This window comes from Heteronotia binoei, chromosome 1, assembly GCF_032191835.1.
Source record: "Heteronotia binoei isolate CCM8104 ecotype False Entrance Well chromosome 1, APGP_CSIRO_Hbin_v1, whole genome shotgun sequence".
Taxonomy (NCBI): Eukaryota; Metazoa; Chordata; class Lepidosauria; order Squamata; family Gekkonidae; genus Heteronotia; species Heteronotia binoei.
This window is the reverse complement of record NC_083223.1, coordinates 7,956,527-7,975,696: the sequence shown is the minus strand read 5'-3', so window position 1 is coordinate 7,975,696 and position 19,170 is coordinate 7,956,527. Positions and strand designations below refer to the sequence as shown.

Sequence of the window (19,170 nt, the reverse complement as noted above, 5' to 3'; positions counted from 1 at the left end):
GTAGAGGGCCTACTGTAAACTCCTGGAGGATTGGCTACAGCAGGGGGGAGTGGCCTAATATGCAAAGGAGCCCTCTCCAGCCCCACCCACCTCACAGGGTGTCTGTTGTGGAGGAGGAAGGTAAAGGAGATTGTGAGCCGCTCTGAGACTCTTTGGAGTGGAGGGCGGGATATAAATCCAATATCTTCATCAACCTCACAGGGTGTCTGTTGTGGTGGAGGAAGGTAAAGGAGATTGTGAGCCGCTCTGAGACTCTTCGGAGTGGAGGGCGGGATATAAATCCAATATCTTCATCTACCTCACAGGGTGTCTGTTGTGGGGAAGGAAGGTAAAGGAGATTGTGAGCCGTTCTGAGACTCTTTGGAGTGGAGTGCGGGATATAAATCCAGTATCATCTTCTTCTTCTCTTCAGAGGGAACTGGCTGGCTGTGCTTTTTCTTGTATTCTGAGCACAAGAAGAAGCGCATGCATGGCCATTGCCCAGCGGTCACCCGCGTGCTTTTTCCTGCATTCCGAATTAGAACACGACAAGAAGTGTGCAGGCGGCCGCTGCCCAGCCAGCTGCCTCTGAAGCGAGCTCGCTCGGAGTGAGCGGGGACGGGGCGCCTGCCCCCGTGGTGAGGTGGCGCCCCAGGCGGCTGCCTATCTCGCCAACTCCCACGTGCCAGCCCTGTGTGGCCCAATATGCAAAAGAGTTCCTGCTACCAAAAAACCCCCTGGTTGTGGTAAACAAATGAAATTGCTGAGCAGTCGGGTTAGAACGGATCAAAGGAAGTCCTTCACCCAAAGGGTGATTAACATGTAGAATTCACTGCCACAGGAGGGGGTGGCAGCTACAAGCATATCCAGCTTCAAGAGGGGATTGGATAAAAATATGGAGCAGAGTGGCTATTAGCCACAGAGTATTGTTGGAACTCTCTGTCTGGGGCAGTGATGCTCTGTATTCTTGGTGCTTTGAGGGGGGGCAAAGCGGAAGGGCTTCTAGACCCACTTGTGAACCTCCTGATGGCACTTGGGTTTTGTTTTTGTTTTTTGCCACTGTGTGACACAGAGTGTTGGACTGGAGGGGCCATTGGCCTGATCCAACGTGGCTTCTCTTATGTTCTTATGTGACACAGAGTGTTCGACTGGATGGGCCATTGGCCTGACCCAACATGGCTTCTCTTATGTTCTTATGTGACACAAAGTGTTGGACTGGATGGGCCATGGGCCTGATCCAACATGGCTTCTCTTATGTTCTTATGTGACACTGAGTGTTGGACTGGAGATGCCATGGGCCTGATCCAACATGGCTTCTCTTATGTGACACAGAGTGTTGGACTGGAGGGGCCATGGGCCTGATCCAGCATGGCTTCTCTTATGTTCTCATGTGACACAAAGTGTTGGACTGGATGGGCCATGGGCCTGATCCAACATGGCTTCTCTTATGTTCTTATGTGACACAGAGTGTTGGACTGGAGATGCCATGGGCCTGATCCAACATGGCTTCTCTTATGTTCATATGTGACACAGAGTGTTGGACTGGAGGGGCTATGGGCCTGATCCAACATGGCTTCTCTTATGTTCTTATGTGACACAGAGTGTTGGACTGGAGGGGCCGTTGGCCTGATCCAACATGGCTTCTCTTATGTTCTTATGTGATACAGAGTGTTGGACTGGAGGGGCCACTGGCCTGATCCAACATGGCTTCTCTTATGTTCTTATGTGACACAGAGTGTTGGACTGGAGGGACCATTGGCCTGATCCAACATGGCTTCTCTTATGTTCTTATGTGACACAGAGTGTTGGACTGGAGGGGCCATGGGCCTGATCCAACATGGCTTCTCTTATGTTCTTATGTGACACAGAGTGTTGGACTTGAGGGGCCATGGGCCTGATCCAACATGGCTTCTCTTATGTTCTTATGTGATACAGAATGTTGGACTGGATGCGCCACTGGTCTGATCCAACATGGCTTCTCTTATGTGACACAGAGTGTTGGACTGGAGGGGCCATAGGCCTGATCCAACATGGCTTTCTTATGTTCTTATGTGACACAGAGTGTTGGACTGGATGGGCCATGGGCCTGATCCAACATGGCTTCTCTTATGTTCTTATGTGACACAGAATGTTGGACTGGATGGGCCATGGGCCTGATCCAACATGGCTTCTCTTATGTGACACAGAGTGTTGGACTGGAGGGGCCATAGGCCTGATCCAACATTGCTTCTCTTATGTTCTTATGTGACACAGAGTGTTGGACTGCAGGGGCCATGGGCCTGATCCAACATGGCTTCTCTTATGTTCTTATGCGACACAGAGTGTTGGACTGGAGGGGCCATTGGCCAGACCCAACATGGCTTCTCTAATGTTCTTATGTGACACAGAGTGTTGGACTGGATTGGCCATTGGCCTGACCCAACATGGCTTCTCTTATGTTCTTATGTGACACAGAGTGTTGGACTTGAGGGGCCATGGGCCTGATCCAGCATGGCTTCTCTTATGTTCTTATGTGACACAGAGTGTTGGACTGGATGGGCCATGGGCCTGATCCAACATGGCTTCACTTATGTTCTTATGTGACACAGAGTGTTGGACTGGAGGGGCCATGGGCCTGATCCAACATGGCTTCTCTTATGTTCTTATGTGACACAGAGTGTTGGACTGGAGGGGCCATTGGCCTGATCCAACGTTGCTTCTCTTATGTTCTTATGCGACGCAGAGTGTTGGACTGGATGGGCCATTGGCCTAATCCAACATGGCTTCTCTTATGTTCTTATGCTGAAGTACTAGCTTTTATAAAGGATGGGGGAATCCTATGTATCTGGACTACAATGTTTCCATTTAGGATTAAGCATATGCTCTGGACACGCAGAACTCAAGTTTCTCATTTTTTGAAATCTTCTCATTATGATTATTGGGCATTCTTCTTGTCTGCAAACAGCTGTGATCTCATGCAATATTATTGTAGAACTCGTAATATTTTGTATTTTTGCTTAAAGGACTGTGGAGAATGCGTGGTACCTGAAAACCGGACCCTTAGTAAAATTGGCCGTTTCCTGACTTTCCTATTTGCCCTAGTATACTAAGCACATGATATAATTTTGTTACACATGTAAATGTCTTAAAATTGAAAGCTCTGTAGCTATAACATGACTACTTATAATTGCAAAAGATAGGACTTATTTCCAGACTTCTTAAAAAATGTGAAGAATTAATTCAGTGGAGCATGAAACAACTTCTCAGCGCATGGAAATAAGTTTACAGTGTGTGATTTTCATGCCACTATTCTTTGGTTATCAGATAATGTATTTCTTTTCAGTGATTATTATACAAGCCATAGTTAGGCCTTTTTCTTACAATATGAGTTTCGGTGTGGCTTTCAAATCAATATGGAATATAGTGTACATCCGTTAGAGTACTGTTGTAAAAAAAGACACAGTTATATGGCTAATGCTGGCAACCATTTACACTTTTGACAAAGCTCCATTCTTCAAGCCACACTGAATGAAATGCTACGCAAGGGTGTCGAATTCATTGTTATAAGGGCCGGATCTGACATAAATGAGACCTCAGGCCAGGCTGTGTCGGGCCAAGCCATGTGTGTACCTATTTAAGATTAGGCAACAGAGATATAAGCTTTTTAAAGGACACAGAAAAGCACAATTACACAATTAAAATAAAACATGCTTAAAACATTAGAACTTGTGAGTCTTAAAGGTGCTTTCTTCGTATTTCTCCCGTGGGATCCAGGGAACTAGGCAAAGGAAGCTCTGGCTCTTTCCCTCCCTCCCCAGGGGACCAGGACAGGGAGGAGCCTCAGCCAATGGAGAAAATTGAGGTTTTGCGTCAGATGTCTGAGAGCCACAAGACAGGAAGGAAAGAAAGTGGGTAGGTGGGAAGAAAGCAAACAGATGGGGGTGGAAGGGAGAGTTGGGAAGAAAGCAACGTTTAAATGCATTCACCAAGTCTCTGGCTGACTTGGCTTGGAGAAGTGATTTAAAGAGAGGAACATAAATTTGAGGATCAGCCTGGCTGCCCTAACAACAGAAATCCAAAGGAAGTTCTTCTTCACCCAAAAGGAAGTACTTCTTCACCCCAAGAGTAATTAACACATGGAATTCACTGCCACAAAAGGTGCTGGCAGCTGCAAGCATAGACAGCTTCAAGAGGGGGTTGGATCAACATACGGAGCAGAGGTCCATTAGTGGCTATTAGCCACAGCGTATTGTTGGAGCCCTCTGTCTGGGGCAGTGATGTTCTGTATTCTTGGTGCTTGGGGGGGTGCAACAGTGGGAGAACTTCTGGTGCCCTGGTCTCACTGGTGGACCTCCTAATGGCACCTGGGTTTTTTAGCCCCTGTGTGACACAGAGTGTTGGACTGGATGGGCCATTGGCCTGATCCAACATGGCTACTCTTATGTTCTTATGTGACACAGAGTGTTGGACTGGATGGGCCATTGGCCCGATCCAACATGGCTACTCTTATGTTCAAACCTCTTGCCTTAAGCTAACTTCCCAGTTTCTCATTTCATGGTTGCTTTAAAAACAGTTCAACTTAATTGAATGTTGGCGCTAGTACAGAAAGCAACTGGTTAAAAATTAATTCCTCTGTTACCACTAAATTGTCGAAAGTTAACAGCCATTTAAGAACTTCAAGCACCCATATTTTTATAACAAAACATATTCCGATGTGAAATAATCAATAGGCTTTGTGCTTCTCCTGGGGGTTGCCAGGAGACACTAGGATAAAATCATGGCTGAAAATACAAGGTGTTGCCATGAAATTTCTAGCAGTTGTCAAGCCCTGTATCAAGATACTCTTAAGATAGGGGTGTTGAACTCATCTGTTACGTGGGTCAGATTTGACATATATGGGTCTTTGTGGGGCCGGGCCACACGCATCATAAAATGTAATGTCAGGTAGTGGAGATATAAACTTTATAAAGGATACAGACAAACACAATTAAAGATTTTTTTTTAACTTAATTTACAAACATGCTTAAAACTTCCGTGATATCTACTTTAAAATGGAAAGGTGAGGGAATTGTGGGATTTGGTAAAGCAATTTTTTAAAATGTAACATCAAGGAAAGCACAAGGATCACAGCAGAAACTAAAAATGTAAAATGCATTGAGTCTAGAAAAAACCGGGCGTTGCAAACAACTCTTCCCCCCACCTCCTCTCCCCCGGGTCTATTCAGATTGGCATTGGTTCTCTAGTGTAATACCCCAGTCCTAAGGGAAATCAACCCAGACTGTTCCCTGGAAGGTCAGTTGCTGAAGCTCAAGCTCAAACACTTTGGCCACCCAATGAGAAGGGAGCACTCCCTGGAGAAGACCCTGATGCTGGGAAAGACAGAAGGCAAAAGAAGAAGGGGAGGGCAAAAGATGAGATGGCTGGACAGTGTTACTGATGTAACAAACCTGAATTTGAGCAGACTTCTGAAGATGGTGGAAGACAGGAGGGCCTGGCATGACTTGGTACATGGGGTCGCAAAGAGTCGGACTTGACTGTGCAACTGAACAACAACAAATATACTTGCAATTAACAGACAACCTTTATTGCCTCATTCTTCCATTCTGACATGTTACTGTTTTACCGGTTTCCCATGCAAATGCTATCCTGACCAAATGTTCTTTCAGTTTGTTAATTTCACTGTTTTGCCATTGGATTCTAACTTTGTACCATTTTGCGTTCTTAACCACTGCCCTCCAGCTACGGTATATGTATTTCTGCTCTCTGTAACCTATCCCCTCATCTGAAGAAGTATGCATGCATACGAAAGCTTACATTCGGGACTAAACTTTGTTGATCTTTAAGGTGGTACTGGATAAAATTTCGTTGGTCTTAAAGGAGCTTTAGACCAACATGGCTGCGCACCTGAATCTATATACTTCAAGTATTATTTGCACATCCGGTTGTTTGCACAAACGTCTTGTGCAAATGATTTCTATTTGTAAAGGCAGAATGGGTCCTGCAGAACGTATATGATGATAAATTGAATAGTTAAATCCTTAAGTGTCATTGATATTTTATGAGTAGTTTTTGTTGGAAGAGGGAAAAAAGAAGAAGAAGAAGAAGAAGAAGAAGAAGAAGAAGAAGAAGAAGAAGAAGAAGAAGAAGAAGAAGAAGAAGAAGAAGAAGAAGAAGAAGAAGAAGAAGAAGAAGAAGAAGAAGAAGATGATGATGATATTGGATTTATATCCCACCCTCCACTCCGAAGGGTCTCAGAGCGGCTCACAATCTCCTTTGCCTTCCTCCCCCACAACAGACACCCTGTGAGGTAGATGAAGATATTGGATTTATATCCCGTCCTCCACTCCAAAGAGTCTCAGAGTGGCTCACAATCTCCTTTACCTTCCTCCCCAACAACAGACACCCTGTGAGGTACATGAAGATATTGGATTTATATCCCGCCCTCCAATCCGAAGAGTCTCAGAGTGGCTCACAATCTCCTTTACCTTCCTTCCCCACAACAGACACCCTGTGAGGTAGATGAAGATATTGGATTTATATCCCACCCTCCACTCCGAAGAGTCTCAGAGTGGCTCACAATCTCCTTTACCTTCCTTCCCCACAACAGACACCCTGTGAGGTAGATGAAGATATTGGATTTATATCCCGCCCTCCACTCCGAAGAGTGTCAGAGTGGCTCACAATCTCCTTTACCTTCCTTCCCCACAACAGACACCCTGTGAGGTAGATGAAGATATTGGATTTATATCCCGCCCTCCACTCCAAAGAGTCTCAGAGCGGCTCACAATCTCCTTTGCCTTCCTCCCCCACAACAGACACCCTGTGAGGTAGATGAAGATATTGGATTTATATCCCACCCTCCACTCCGAAGAGTCTCAGAGTGGCTCACAATCTCCTTTACCTTCCTTCCCCACAACAGACACCCTGTGAGGTAGATGAAGATATTGGATTTATATCCCGCCCTCCACTCCGAAGGGTCTCAGAGCGGCTCACAATCTCCTTTGCCTTCCTCCCCCACAACAGACACCCTGTGAGGTAGATGAAGATATTGGATTTATATCCCGCCCTCCACTCCAAAAAGTCTCAGAGCGGCTCACAATCTCCTTTACCTTCCTCCCCCACAACAGACACCCTGTGAGGTAGATGAAGATATTGGATTTATATCCCGCCCTCCACTCCAAAGAGTCTCAGAGTGGCTCGCAATCTCCTTTACCTTCCCCCCCCCCCCACAACAGACACCCTTTGAGGTAGATGAAGGTATTGGATTTATATCCCGCCCTCCACTCCGAAGGGTCTCAGAGCGGCTCACAATCTCCTTTACCTTTCTCCCCCACAACAGACACCCTGTGAGGTGAGTGCGGCTGAGAGAGCTCTCCCAGAAGCTGCCCTTTCAAGGACAACTCTGCCAGAGCAATGGCTGACCCAAGGCAATTCCAGCAGCTGCAGGTGGAGGAGTGGGGAATCAAACCCGGTTCTCCCAGATAAGAGAGCTATGGCTGACCCAAGGCCATGCCAGCAGGTGCAAGTGGAGTACTGGGGAATCAAACCCGGTTCTCCCAGATAAGAGTCCGCACACTTAACCACTACACCAAACTGGAGAGTGCATATAAGTCAATCGCAAGTCCAGAAAAGCATGATAGCTGCACTTGTTTTGACAAAAGCCCATCTTACGATACAGTTGCTAAGGCATCAGCTTTATGGGTTTGCAGTCGGGTACCTTCTTCCCTGCACCGTTAAGATCAGGGGATGTATACTGCCAGCCATGTTTGGCTGTACATTTGTAGTACCGAATTGTCCCATTTGCTTAGATGATGTTAATTGTTGTAACGCGACGCTCTGGGTGGCTTGCTTGTCCGTCCTACAACTTACGTGCTTGATAAGAAGCCTTTTTGGGCTTATTATATCTAGCCATGGGGAGTGACTGGCTGGATCAGGAAGATAGTTAAAGCCGGTGACCACGAGGTCACTCCTTGGATCTCAAGGATTATTCTAACAGCTGGCTACAAATCTTCCCCTTTTGGGCGAGAGCAGTTCACTCCAGGCTCTCCCGAATGAAGCTGATTTTCTGATGGCGTCTCAATCGAGTTTCGGGTCTGAGTTTGACACACAAGCCACCTTGCTTGCTCTGATAAACGTGTGCCAGAAGAGACTGGGATATACCATATTGATTCTTCTGACATCGGATACCATCCACCATGATAGCCTTCTGAGGGTGTTTTTACACTGACAGTTTGTGTCTCTCTGTCACCGCATTGGAAACTCCCCTTTTACATTACCTAACGTTCTCACAGCTGTTTTGCATCATTGCTGCCCGAAGCATCTACATTTGTTTCGGGGAGATGAGTTTCGGAGCTGCTGCTGCAACGTTTTCCTCGACGCTGGTTTTGATCTGGTCTTTTCTCTACAGGCGTTTCAAACTTGTATCATAGAAGTTTCCGTGCGTTTTAAAAGACTCCTTCAAAAGCCGCCACAAGGTGCAGTGATTTGCGTGAGATCTGACAGCAGTTGACATTTGTACGTATCATTGCTTGCCTCATCTAGTAATTTAAATGAGTATTGTTTTTGCAGCGTTGACACCATTTCCAAGCAGTCGTATACATTTAACTAAGCACTGGTGTTCCGGCTGCCCTCTGATTAGAGACACCCCCCCCCCCCAAATTGAAATGCTTAAATGTAAAAGGAAAATAATTAAAATGGAACAGCGGCAGGCGATTTGACGATTCTAAAACTTTGAATCAAATTGAATGTAAAAACACCCTAAGACTGTCTTGGGATTGGAACTACCATGCCCCAGCCGTTATCCTGCTTTGGTGACGGGTTCCAGAAAGCGGTGCAGGAAACTCTGGATTCTGCAACTGTGTTACGGGGTTATTCAGGGCTCTGTTTTCTCTCTTGTGTTTTTAACTCACTGAAAATGTCGAGACAGCGTGCGATTGCAATAAAAAAAAGGCGAATGCCGTGCTGGGAATTATTAAGAAGGGAATTGAAAACAAATCAGCCAGTATCCGAACGCCCCTGGATAAATCGATGGTGCGGCCTGATTTGGAGTACTGTGTACGATTCTGGTCACCGCGCCTCAAAAAAGATATTATAGCATTGGAAGAAGTGCAGAAAAGGGCAACTAGAATGATTCAAGGGTTGGAACACTTCCCCTATGAAGAAAGGTTGAAACGCTTAGGGCTCTTTAGCTTGGAGAAACGTCGTCGACTGAGGTGTGACATGATAGAGGTTTACAAGATTATGCATGGGATAGAGAAGCAGAGAAAGAAGGACTTTTCTCCCTTTCTCACAATACAAGAACTCGTGGGCATTCAATGAAATTGCTGAGCGGTCGGGTTAGAATGGATAAAAGGAAGTCTTTCTTCACCCTAAGGGTGATTAACACGTGGAATTCACTGCCACAGGAGGTGGCGGTGGCTACAAGCATAGACAGTTTCAAGAGGGGATTGGATAAGCATATGGCGTAGAGGCTACTAGCCACAGCGTATTGTTGGAACTCTCTTTCCAGGGCAGTGATGCTCTGTATTCTTGGTGCTTGTGGGGGCAGAGTGGGAGGGCTTCTAGCTCCACTGGTGGACCTCCTGGTGGCTCTTGGTTTTTCTGGCCATTGTGTGACACAGAGTGTTGGACTGGATGGTCCATTGGCCTGACCCAACATGGCTTCTCTTATGTTCTAACATGTACAGAAAACCACTAGCTGAGGTCATTAGGATATTCAGAGGAAGCGGCTGCATTAGTAACACCGAGGATACTCAACTCCACTGACCTATTTAGTTCCAATTTGATGGGACAGTAGTAGAAGAAGAAGAATTGCAGATTTATACCCCGCCCTTCTCTCTGAATCAGAGATTCAGAGCAGCTTACAATCTCTTTTATCTTCTCCCCCCACAACAGACACCTTGTGAGATGAGTGGGGCTGAGAGGGCTCTCCCAGCAGCTGCCCTTTCAAGGGCAACCTCTGCTAGAGCTATGGCTGACCCAAGGCCATTCCAGCAGCTGCAAGTGGAGGAGTGGGGAATCCAACCCGGTTCTCCCAGATAAGAGAGCTATGGCTGACCCAAGGCCATTCCAGCAGCTGCAAGTGGAGGAGGGGGGAATCAAACCCGGTTCTCCCAGATAAGAGCGATGGCTGACCCAAGGCCATTCCAGCAGCTGCAAGTGGAGGAGCGGGGAATCAAACCTGGTCCTCCCAGATAAGAGTCCACGCACTTCACCACTACACTACACCAAACTAGGTTTATAGATTAGTTAATCGGTGGTACAGACTAAAACCAGGGGTGTATATTGCATTTGTTAAGAGGGCTGAATCTGACATAAATGAGACTTTGTGGGGTCAGGCCATGCATGTCATAGAATGTAATGTCAGGTAACAGAGATTTAAACTTTATAAAGGATACAGACAAACACAAAGATTTTTTAAAGCTTAAGATACAAATATGCTTAAAGCTCTTGTGATATTTTGTTTAAAACTTGAAAGGTAGGGGAATACAGCGATTTGGCAATGCAATTTTAAAAATAAAACATCAAGAAAAAGCATAAGGATCACTGTGCCTAGAAAAACATGAAATGCAAGCTTCTCTCCCATCCACCCACCCATCCCCCGCCCCAGGTCTGCTCAGATTGGCAAGCAAAATGACTCGCACAGCATCAGTAATGATCCTCAATTGGGTTGTGAAGTTTACAGAAAGTTTTGTAAGGATTTCAGGAACTTACAGAGAACCCTAAATAGAACACAGTCAGGTTCAGCATGCTTATATCAGCTTATAGGTAGTAAACTTTTAAAAATACCCCTTTTGAAACTTTATGCCCTGACAACAACAAATACTTTGACTGTACTACTTGATAGGGAGAAAATGAATCTGGTTTGTATATTCAAACATACAGAGTTTTATGTAGAAATTATTTTTTATTGGAATTGTGCTGGGATATGTGTCAAAGTACTATACCGTATACTTCCCTTACATTGTTGACTTAAAAAAAACTTTGAAGGTGCTGAAAACTGCTTACACACTAATTTAAGCACATCCAAAATGTTTATTTATTTAGTTAGTTTATTTCTAGTCCACCTTTTCCCATGAACGGGCTCAGGGTGGATTACAGCATATCAACAATAACAGTAATGGATCACTGTAACTAATTAATAAAAGCACACCATTAAAACAATAAAATCAATCAGCAATTTCAACGAGAAGCTGCTCTGGCACAGTAAAATGAATCACAATAGAAAGCTTCAAGAGGGGATAGGATAAGCATATGAAGCAGAGGTCCTTCATTGGCTATTAGCCACAGCATATTGTTGGAACTCTCTGTCTAGGGCAGTGATGCTCTGTATTCCTGGTGCTTGGAGGGGCACAGTGGGAGGGCTTCTAGTGTCCTGGCCCCATTGGTGGACCTTCTGCTGGCACTTGGGGTTTTTTGGCCAGTGTGTGACACACAGTGTTGGACTGGATGGGCCATTGGCCTAATCCAACATGGCTTCTCTTATGTTCCTTTGTCTGGGGCAGTGATGATCTATATTCTTGGCGCTTGGAGGGGGCAACAGTGGGAGGGCTTCTAGTGTCCTGGCCTCATTAGTGGACCTCCTGGTGGCACCTGGTTTTTTTGGCCACTGTGTGACACAGAGTGTTGGACTGGATGGGCCATTGGCCTGATCCAACATGGCTTCTCTTGTGTTCTTATGTGACACAGAGTGTTGGACTGGATGGGCCATTGGCCTGATCCAACATGGCCTCTCTTATGTTCTTATGTGACACAGAGTGTTGGACTGGATGGGCCACTGGCCTGATCCAACATGGCTTCTCTTGTGTTCTTATGTGACACAGAGTGTTGGACTGGATGGGCCATTGGCCTGATCCAACATGGCTTCTCTTGTGTTCTTATGTGACACAGAGTGTTGGACTGGATGGGCCATTGGCCTGATCCAGCATGGCTCCTCTTATGTTCTTATGTGACACAGAGTGTTGGACTGGATGGGCCATTGGCCTGATCCAACATGGCTTCTCTTATGTACTTATGTGACACAGAGTGTTGGACTGGATGGGCCATTGGCCTGATCCAACATGGCTTCTCTTATATTCTTAATATTACAACAGTAGGCCTGATAAGAGGTGAAATGGCACAACAAGGGAGGCTGAGTTAGATGTATTATGGACACCTGCTTTCTCATCCAAAAACCTGGCAGAAGAGCCCTGTTTTACAGGCCCTACGAATGTTCGTGATACGGTATGGATATGTTCGCCCACTAATCTATTTCAGCCGAATTTCACAGACTTCCATAGAGATCATGAGGACACCTGTTTCATTGTCACTCTCCATAGCATCGCTTGTATTACTTTTTAGTTCCGTATCAGATTAGCGATTGCAATATCTTTTCTCCCCCGTGAGAGGAACTGTGTATATTTAATACTCTTAGCTACAAATCTATCAGAACTCATCAAGACACAGTTTTGATTTGACCTGCAGAACGAATTGGGTGAATTGATCACTTGATTTTTTTTTTTAAATGTGTTATTACATGCATTGTGGTTTAATTTCCTCTTCCAACTAACGAAATCAGTGATCTTCTGATTCACAAGACAAGTTCTCGTATACCATTCCTAGAAATAATTTCTTGGGAAATATTAATGACGTCACTTTAGTACAGAACAGTCAATACAGCACATTGACTTTTAGACAAAATAATAAAAAGTTAAAATACAGGGGAAGAAAATATTGTTCTTGGGGAAAGGGATATAATTGCAATTATACTAATTTATTTATTTATTTATTTATTTATTATTACTTTACATTTATATCCCGCCCTCTCCGCAAGCGGACTCAGGGCGGCTTACAGTATCATAAAAACAGTCAATTCCATAAAACATATAAAACCATAAAACATTTATCAAGTTAAAAACTAGTACGCTATCTCAGTCTAGTCTGGTGGTATTGGGGTCTGACTATGACCGCCAGCTTCTGTAGGATGTCCGGTGGCAGCCCATTTTCAGTCCATTCAGTCCAATTGCAACTTTGAAGCTGCCAAAGAACAGATAAAAATGGCATCCATTCATTGGCGTTAATTTTATGCAACAGTATTCAGAAAAACGAAGCATTGTAAGTTTTCTTAGCTGATGTGGTTTTATCTTTATGGTACTTGATTAGTTTTAAGGTATTTTATGTTTATTAATAAATATGGTGCTATTCCTTTTATCACTTGGTTAGTACTCTAACATGCCACCGTAACTGGAGATAAGGCTTGCAGAAGTAGTGCAGGAATGTCAATGGTACATTACAACTACTGTAAAAATAAAATACCAGATTCACATTTATATGATAAGATAAATGGTCAGGTTACTTGAAAACACAAGAAAATCAGTTTTACATCAGAGAGGGGGCATTTGAAACGCTGGCCCTTCTTGCTTTTTAGCTAGTTTCATTATTAAATTAGGAAATAGTGACTGGTCCTTAATCCACCCCCTAATCCACTCTCAATTTCTCCCCGCATCCTTTGATTTTTCTCCACATTCTGTTAATAAAATAATACATTATGATTGATTTTTAGTGCCTATTAGTGTCAGATACATTTTTAAAAAGCCTTTAATCTTTCTTGTAAGCAATATCTGAGTTTTTGGTTAACGTGTACAAATTGGTCAAGGTGAACTGTAAATATAACAACTGAGTACCAAAACAAATATTTGATGTGCTATCGAAGATAAAATTGCCTAAACACAAGGGGAAAAAGTTATACGAGAACGAGATTAGCCTAACTATTCACATTAGAAATTATTTGAATTATTAGATGGGGGAGTCGAGCTCTTTTTTTATGAGACCCGGATCTGACATAACGGAATTTTGTTGGGCCAGGCCATGTGTGTCATATCCCCAGGTAGCGGGGATATTTTGTTGCAGCCTCATGTTAGGGTGGGGTATTTAAACTAATAAGAACATAAGAGAAGCCATGTTGGATCAGGCCAATGGCCCATCCAGTTCAACACTCTGTGTCACACAGTGGCCAAAAAATCCCAGGTGCCATCAGGAGGTCCATCAGTGGGGCCAGGACACTAGAAGCCCTTCCACTGTGCCCCCCCCCCCCAAGCACCAAGAATACAGAGCATCACTGCCCCAGACATAAGAACATAAGAGAAGCCATGTTGGATCAGGCCAATCGACCATCCAGTCTGTATCACATAAGAACATAAGAGAAGCTATGTTGGGTCAGGCCCATGGCTCATCCAGTCCATCACTCTGTGTCACATAAGAAAAGCCATGTTGGATCAGGCCAATGGCCCATCCAGTCCAACACTCTGTGTCACACAGTGGCCACAAAAAACAAAACAAAAACTCAAGTGCCATCAGGAGGTCCACAAGTGAGGCTAGAAGCCCTTCTACTGTGCTCCCCCCCAAGCACCAACAATACAGAGCATCACTTGCCCCAGACAGAGAGTTCCAACAATATGCTGTGGCTAATAGCCACTGATGGACCTCTGCTCCATATTTTATCCCATCCCCTCTTGAAGCTGGCTATGCTTGTAGCCGCCGCCACCTCCTGTGGCAGTGAATTCCACGTGTTCATCACCCTTTGGGTGAAGAAGGACTTCCTTTTCTCCGCAAAACTGGAATTCCTTGAATATGCAGAACTCTATTTTAACCGTGGTTGGTCCCAAACCTCCCCCCCCCACTCTTAAAAGGTGCCTGCCTAAAATGGAACAGTGGTGGTGGGGGGAGAATAGTGGGATTTGTCAATACGTTTTTAAAAATAAAACAAAGCAGAAACACAAGAGTTTGAAGTAGAAGGTTGCCCCATGTGAGGAGAATGACGGAGGCTGGGTGGCAGAGAGGAACACGGTGAAAGACCGAGGAAGCTGGGAAGTTTGCCAGCCCCACATTCTGCTTCCTGCACTCAGTAGCAGCTCAAGCTCAGGAGAGCACGTAGAGGCAGGGGGCGGAGGGAGGGAGAGAGAGAAGAGAGCCCCATTTGTGGGCCGGATTAAAGCCCTGGGTGGGCCAGATCTGTCCTGCGGGTAATAGGTTTGACATCCCTTCTGGCTGGCTTGGTGTCAGGGGTGTGGCCTTATATGCAAATGAGTTCCTGCTGGAGTTTTTGTACAAAGAATCCCTGTGTGAAACAACGGTGATGTCAGGGGGTGTGGCCTAGCATGCAAATGAATTCCTGCAGAGCTTTTTCTACAAAAAGAAAAAAAAAACCTCTGGAAAGCTACTTCTACTTTGTATTTGCAGCAGGACCCTTTGTGGTTCTTCTCTTCAACGTATTTTGGGGTAACACACCATCTGCCGAACATCTTATACCAGTCTTCTCTCAGTGCTTGGCTAGCAGTAAATCTAATGTCCTTAGTCCATATTGAAACTGTATTTCCACACTGAAATTTTGCATCCACTCAATTTAACCTGTTCTTCTTCATAATCACATCGAAGCAGTAACTTGTACATTTTTCCTAAAAAACGGGTCTTTAGATTGTGGAATAATCTTTTTGAAGTCAGTCAATTTGTTAATAAAACCTCTCTTGGAACAGATAACATTTTTTAGCCTGGAAGGAAGCATCTACATGGCACATGTATTTCACTTTGCTCCCAGACGGTGTCAAGAGTGCCTCTTTCCATAATGATATTTCCTATTGCTGTAACCTGTAGTAACCCTGAGGCTTCGCTTTTGTGCTATCTTTCTGCTGCACACTGTGTACTATTTATAAAGTAATGTTCTGCCCTGAGCCAGACAAGCCAAGTTCGACTTATCTGACCAGTGTCCGCACCTGCTTGACTTGGGAATGCTATGCTGGACGACAGGGAGAGGGACGTTCTTGGGGGTTCCGGCGCTTAAACTTTCAACTTTGTAACGCCTGGACCTCAGGTATTTGCGGAGGGGCTTTGCCAACCAAAAGCAGTTTGAGCAAGAGCCATCTTGCCTGTCAAGCTTGTAACGCCTGGACCTTGGGTATTTGCGGAGGGGCTTTGCCAACCAAAAGCAGTTTGAGCAAGAGCCATCTTGCCTGTCAAGCTTGTAACGCCTGGACCTCGGGTATTTGCGGAGGGGCTTTGCCAACCAAAAGCAGTTTGAGCAAGAGCCATCTTGCCTGTCAAGCTTGCAACGCCTGGACCTCGGGTATTTGCGGAGGGGCTTTGCCAACCAAAAGCAGTTTGAGCAAGAGCCATCTTGCCTGTCAAGCTTGTAACGCCTGGACCTCGGGTATTTGCGGAGGGGCTTTGCCAACCAAAAGCAGTTTGAGCAAGAGCCATCTTGCCTGTCATGCTCTTCAATCAAATCTTCCTTGCAGGGCTTTTTTTTGGTAGCAGGAACTCCTTTGCACATTAGGCCACACACCCCTGATGTAGCCAATACCCCAAGAGCTGACAGTAGACCCTGTAAGAAGAGCCCTGTAAGCTCCTGGAGGATGTAGGGGACTTGCGGTACTTGACACTATGGTGGCCAACCTGAAGATTGCTCATCATGATTCTCCTGAACATCCTTCTCTCTTCTCTCTCTGCCTCCATATAGATCCTTTCCTGTGCACCTTCAAGACAACGACACTGTAGCCCTGTTCACAAGTTACGTTCAGCGTGCGTACAATCAGCGTACGCTTTATTGTTACATTCAGTGCATGTGAGGGGGTCTTTCTGTAGCAAAAAAGGTGGTGGAGCTCATTAGCGTAACTCATTAGCATATGCCGCTCCCCCTGCCAGCCAAAAGCAACCCAGCTGAAGAAAGGAGAGCCCCGGGTGAGCGAGGCCTGCTTGGGCTGGCTAGAGATCCAGAGGCCTCACTCACTCGGGGCTCTCCTTGGCCAACCGCCCTCCCCTCCCCAGTCAAAAGGCCAGCAAGCCCCCTACTACCCAGAATCACATAAGATGTGGAGAAAGGATGGCACAGGCTTCTCCAGGGGTTCGAGGGCTGCTGGGGGCATGGCAAAGCCCCTGGTGGTTGGGTGGCTGCCCCCTCTCCTAATCCAGGGATTGTTATGCAGCTGCACCTACTATTCAGTGGACAAGGGAGGTGGGGAGGGAGAGGGGGAACCCTCAGAGAGGTTCAGGAGCTGTGCTCCTGTGAGCTCCTGCTGAATCCGAGGCCTGATGCATATGGAGCTGGATGTATTATTTAAATCCCATGTTTATCCAGGTCCTGGATCCCATTATTGTTTGTAAGTGAATGTGAATCAGGGAACACTCTCTTCATGAACAAAGCTTGTGTTCAGAGAACCAAGCTCTAAATCTGAAAAGAAGACAGAACGCTAGAACTCGAGGGCATCCCATTATGCTTACGGGCAATAGGTTCAGGGGGGACAAAATGAAATAGTATTTTCTGCAGAGAGTGATGAAAATGTGGAATTCACTGCCACAGGAATAAAGAGCTTTAAAAGGGGATTAGATAGATTCCTGAAGGATAAGTCTTATCAATAGCTACTAGCCGTGATAACTGAGAGGATCCTCCACATTCAGAGGCACTAATCCTCTAAATCCCGGAGCCAGGAAGGCAGCATCAGGGAAGATCTTGGCCTCAGTGCCCTGTTGTGGGCCATCCAGAGGAAATGGTTGTCCAATGTCTGTGAGACAGGATACTGAACTCGATGTGCCAGTGGTGTGATCCAGCAGGGCTCTTCTTATGTTCTTATGAAGCCTCAGCCTCTGTGTCCTTTTGTTGACCCTCCAGAGGAACTGGTTGGCCATTGTGTGAGGCAGGATTCTGGACTAGATGGACCACCAGTCTGATCCAGCAGGGCTCTTCTGATGTTCTTATGAAGGCCTTGGCCTCTCTGCCCTGTTGTTGGCCCTCCAGAGGAACTGGTTGGCCATTGTTTGAGGCAGGATTCTGGACTAGCTGGACCACCAGTCTGATCCAGCAGGGCTCTTCTTATGTTCTTATGAAGGCCTTGGCCTCTCTGCCCTGTTGTTGGCCCTCCAGAAGAACTGGTTGGCCAGTGTATGAGACAGGATGCTGGACTAGATGGACCACTGGTCTGATCCAGCAGAGCACTTCTGATGTTCTTATGAAGCCTCAGCCTCTGTGTCCTTTTGTTGGCCCTCCAGAGGAACTGGTTGGCCACTGTGTGAGACAAAATGCTGGACTAGATCTGGTCTAATCCAGCAGGGCTCTTCTGATGTTCTTATGAAGGCCTCGGCCTCTCTGCCCTGTTGTTGGCCCACCAGAGGAACTGATTGGCCCCTGTGTGAGGCAGGATGCTGGACTAGATGGACCCTCCCTGCTCTCATCCAGCAGGGCTCTTCTGATGTTCTTATGAAGGCCTCAGCCTCTCTGCCCTGTTGTTGGCCCTCCAGAGGAACTGATTGGCCCCTGTGTGAGGCAGGATGCTGGACTAGATGGACCCTCCCTGCTCTCATCCAGCAGGGCTCTTCTGATGTTCTTATGAAGGCCTCAGCCTCTCTGCCCTGTTGTTGGCCCTCCAGAGGAACTGATTGGCCCCTGTGTGAGGCAGGATGCTGGACTAGATGGACCCTCCCTGCTCTCATCCAGCAGGGCTCTTCTGATGTTCTTATGAAGGCTTCAGCCTCTATGCCCTGTTGGTGGCCCTCCAGAGGAACTGATTGGCCCCTGTGTGAGGCAGGATGCTGGACTAGATGGGCCACTGGTCTGATCCAGCAGGGCTCTTCTGATGTTTTTATGAAGGCCTTGGCCTCTCTGCCCTGTTGTTGGCCTTCCAGAGGAACTGGTTGGCCTCTGTGTGAGGCAGGAGGCTGGACTAGATGGACCCTCACTGGTCTGATCCAGCAGGGCTCTTCTGATGTTCTTATGAAGGCCTCAGCCTCTCTGCCCTATTGTTGGCCCTCCAGAGGAACTGATTGGCCCCCGTGTGAGGCAGGATGCTGGAGTAGATGGGCCACTGGTCTGATTCAGCAGGGCTCTTCTGATGTTCTTAAAGTGAAGCAGTTTTGTGGGCTTTCTGGAGGCATCTGGTTCACCAGTATACACAAATTGCTTATCTAATGTGTGCAAATTCAGTTTTGATTATAAACGCATGGGAAACTGATACTGCATATTGTTCTTCTGTTTTACGGATGAATACGTGTGATAGGGCTTGTATTCCTTTTTAAAGTTAAGTTGTCCCTTTATTTTTCTTCCTTGTGCAGTTAACTGAGGACTGAGTCAGATGTCTGTCTTCCTTTCTGAAATGCATCTGTGGTCTTTGAAGGGCACCTTACGTGTTGAAGGTAAAGAAATTATGGATGAATTTCCGCTTTTTTAAAAAAAAAATTGAATATCGATAT

General features: G+C 45.9%; 1 protein-coding gene across 1 annotated transcript in view; it reads left to right on the top strand.

The window, feature by feature from the left end:
• Positions 1 to 19,170, top strand: part of WDPCP (WD repeat containing planar cell polarity effector) — a 326,846-nt gene that overhangs the window by 72,934 nt on the left and 234,742 nt on the right. Inside the window, exon 2 of the mRNA XM_060257471.1 lies at positions 19,033 to 19,113. Within this exon, the coding sequence (XP_060113454.1) occupies positions 19,053 to 19,113 (61 nt within the window). The 5' untranslated portion in view covers positions 19,033 to 19,052. The remainder of the gene's footprint in view (positions 1 to 19,032; positions 19,114 to 19,170) is intronic.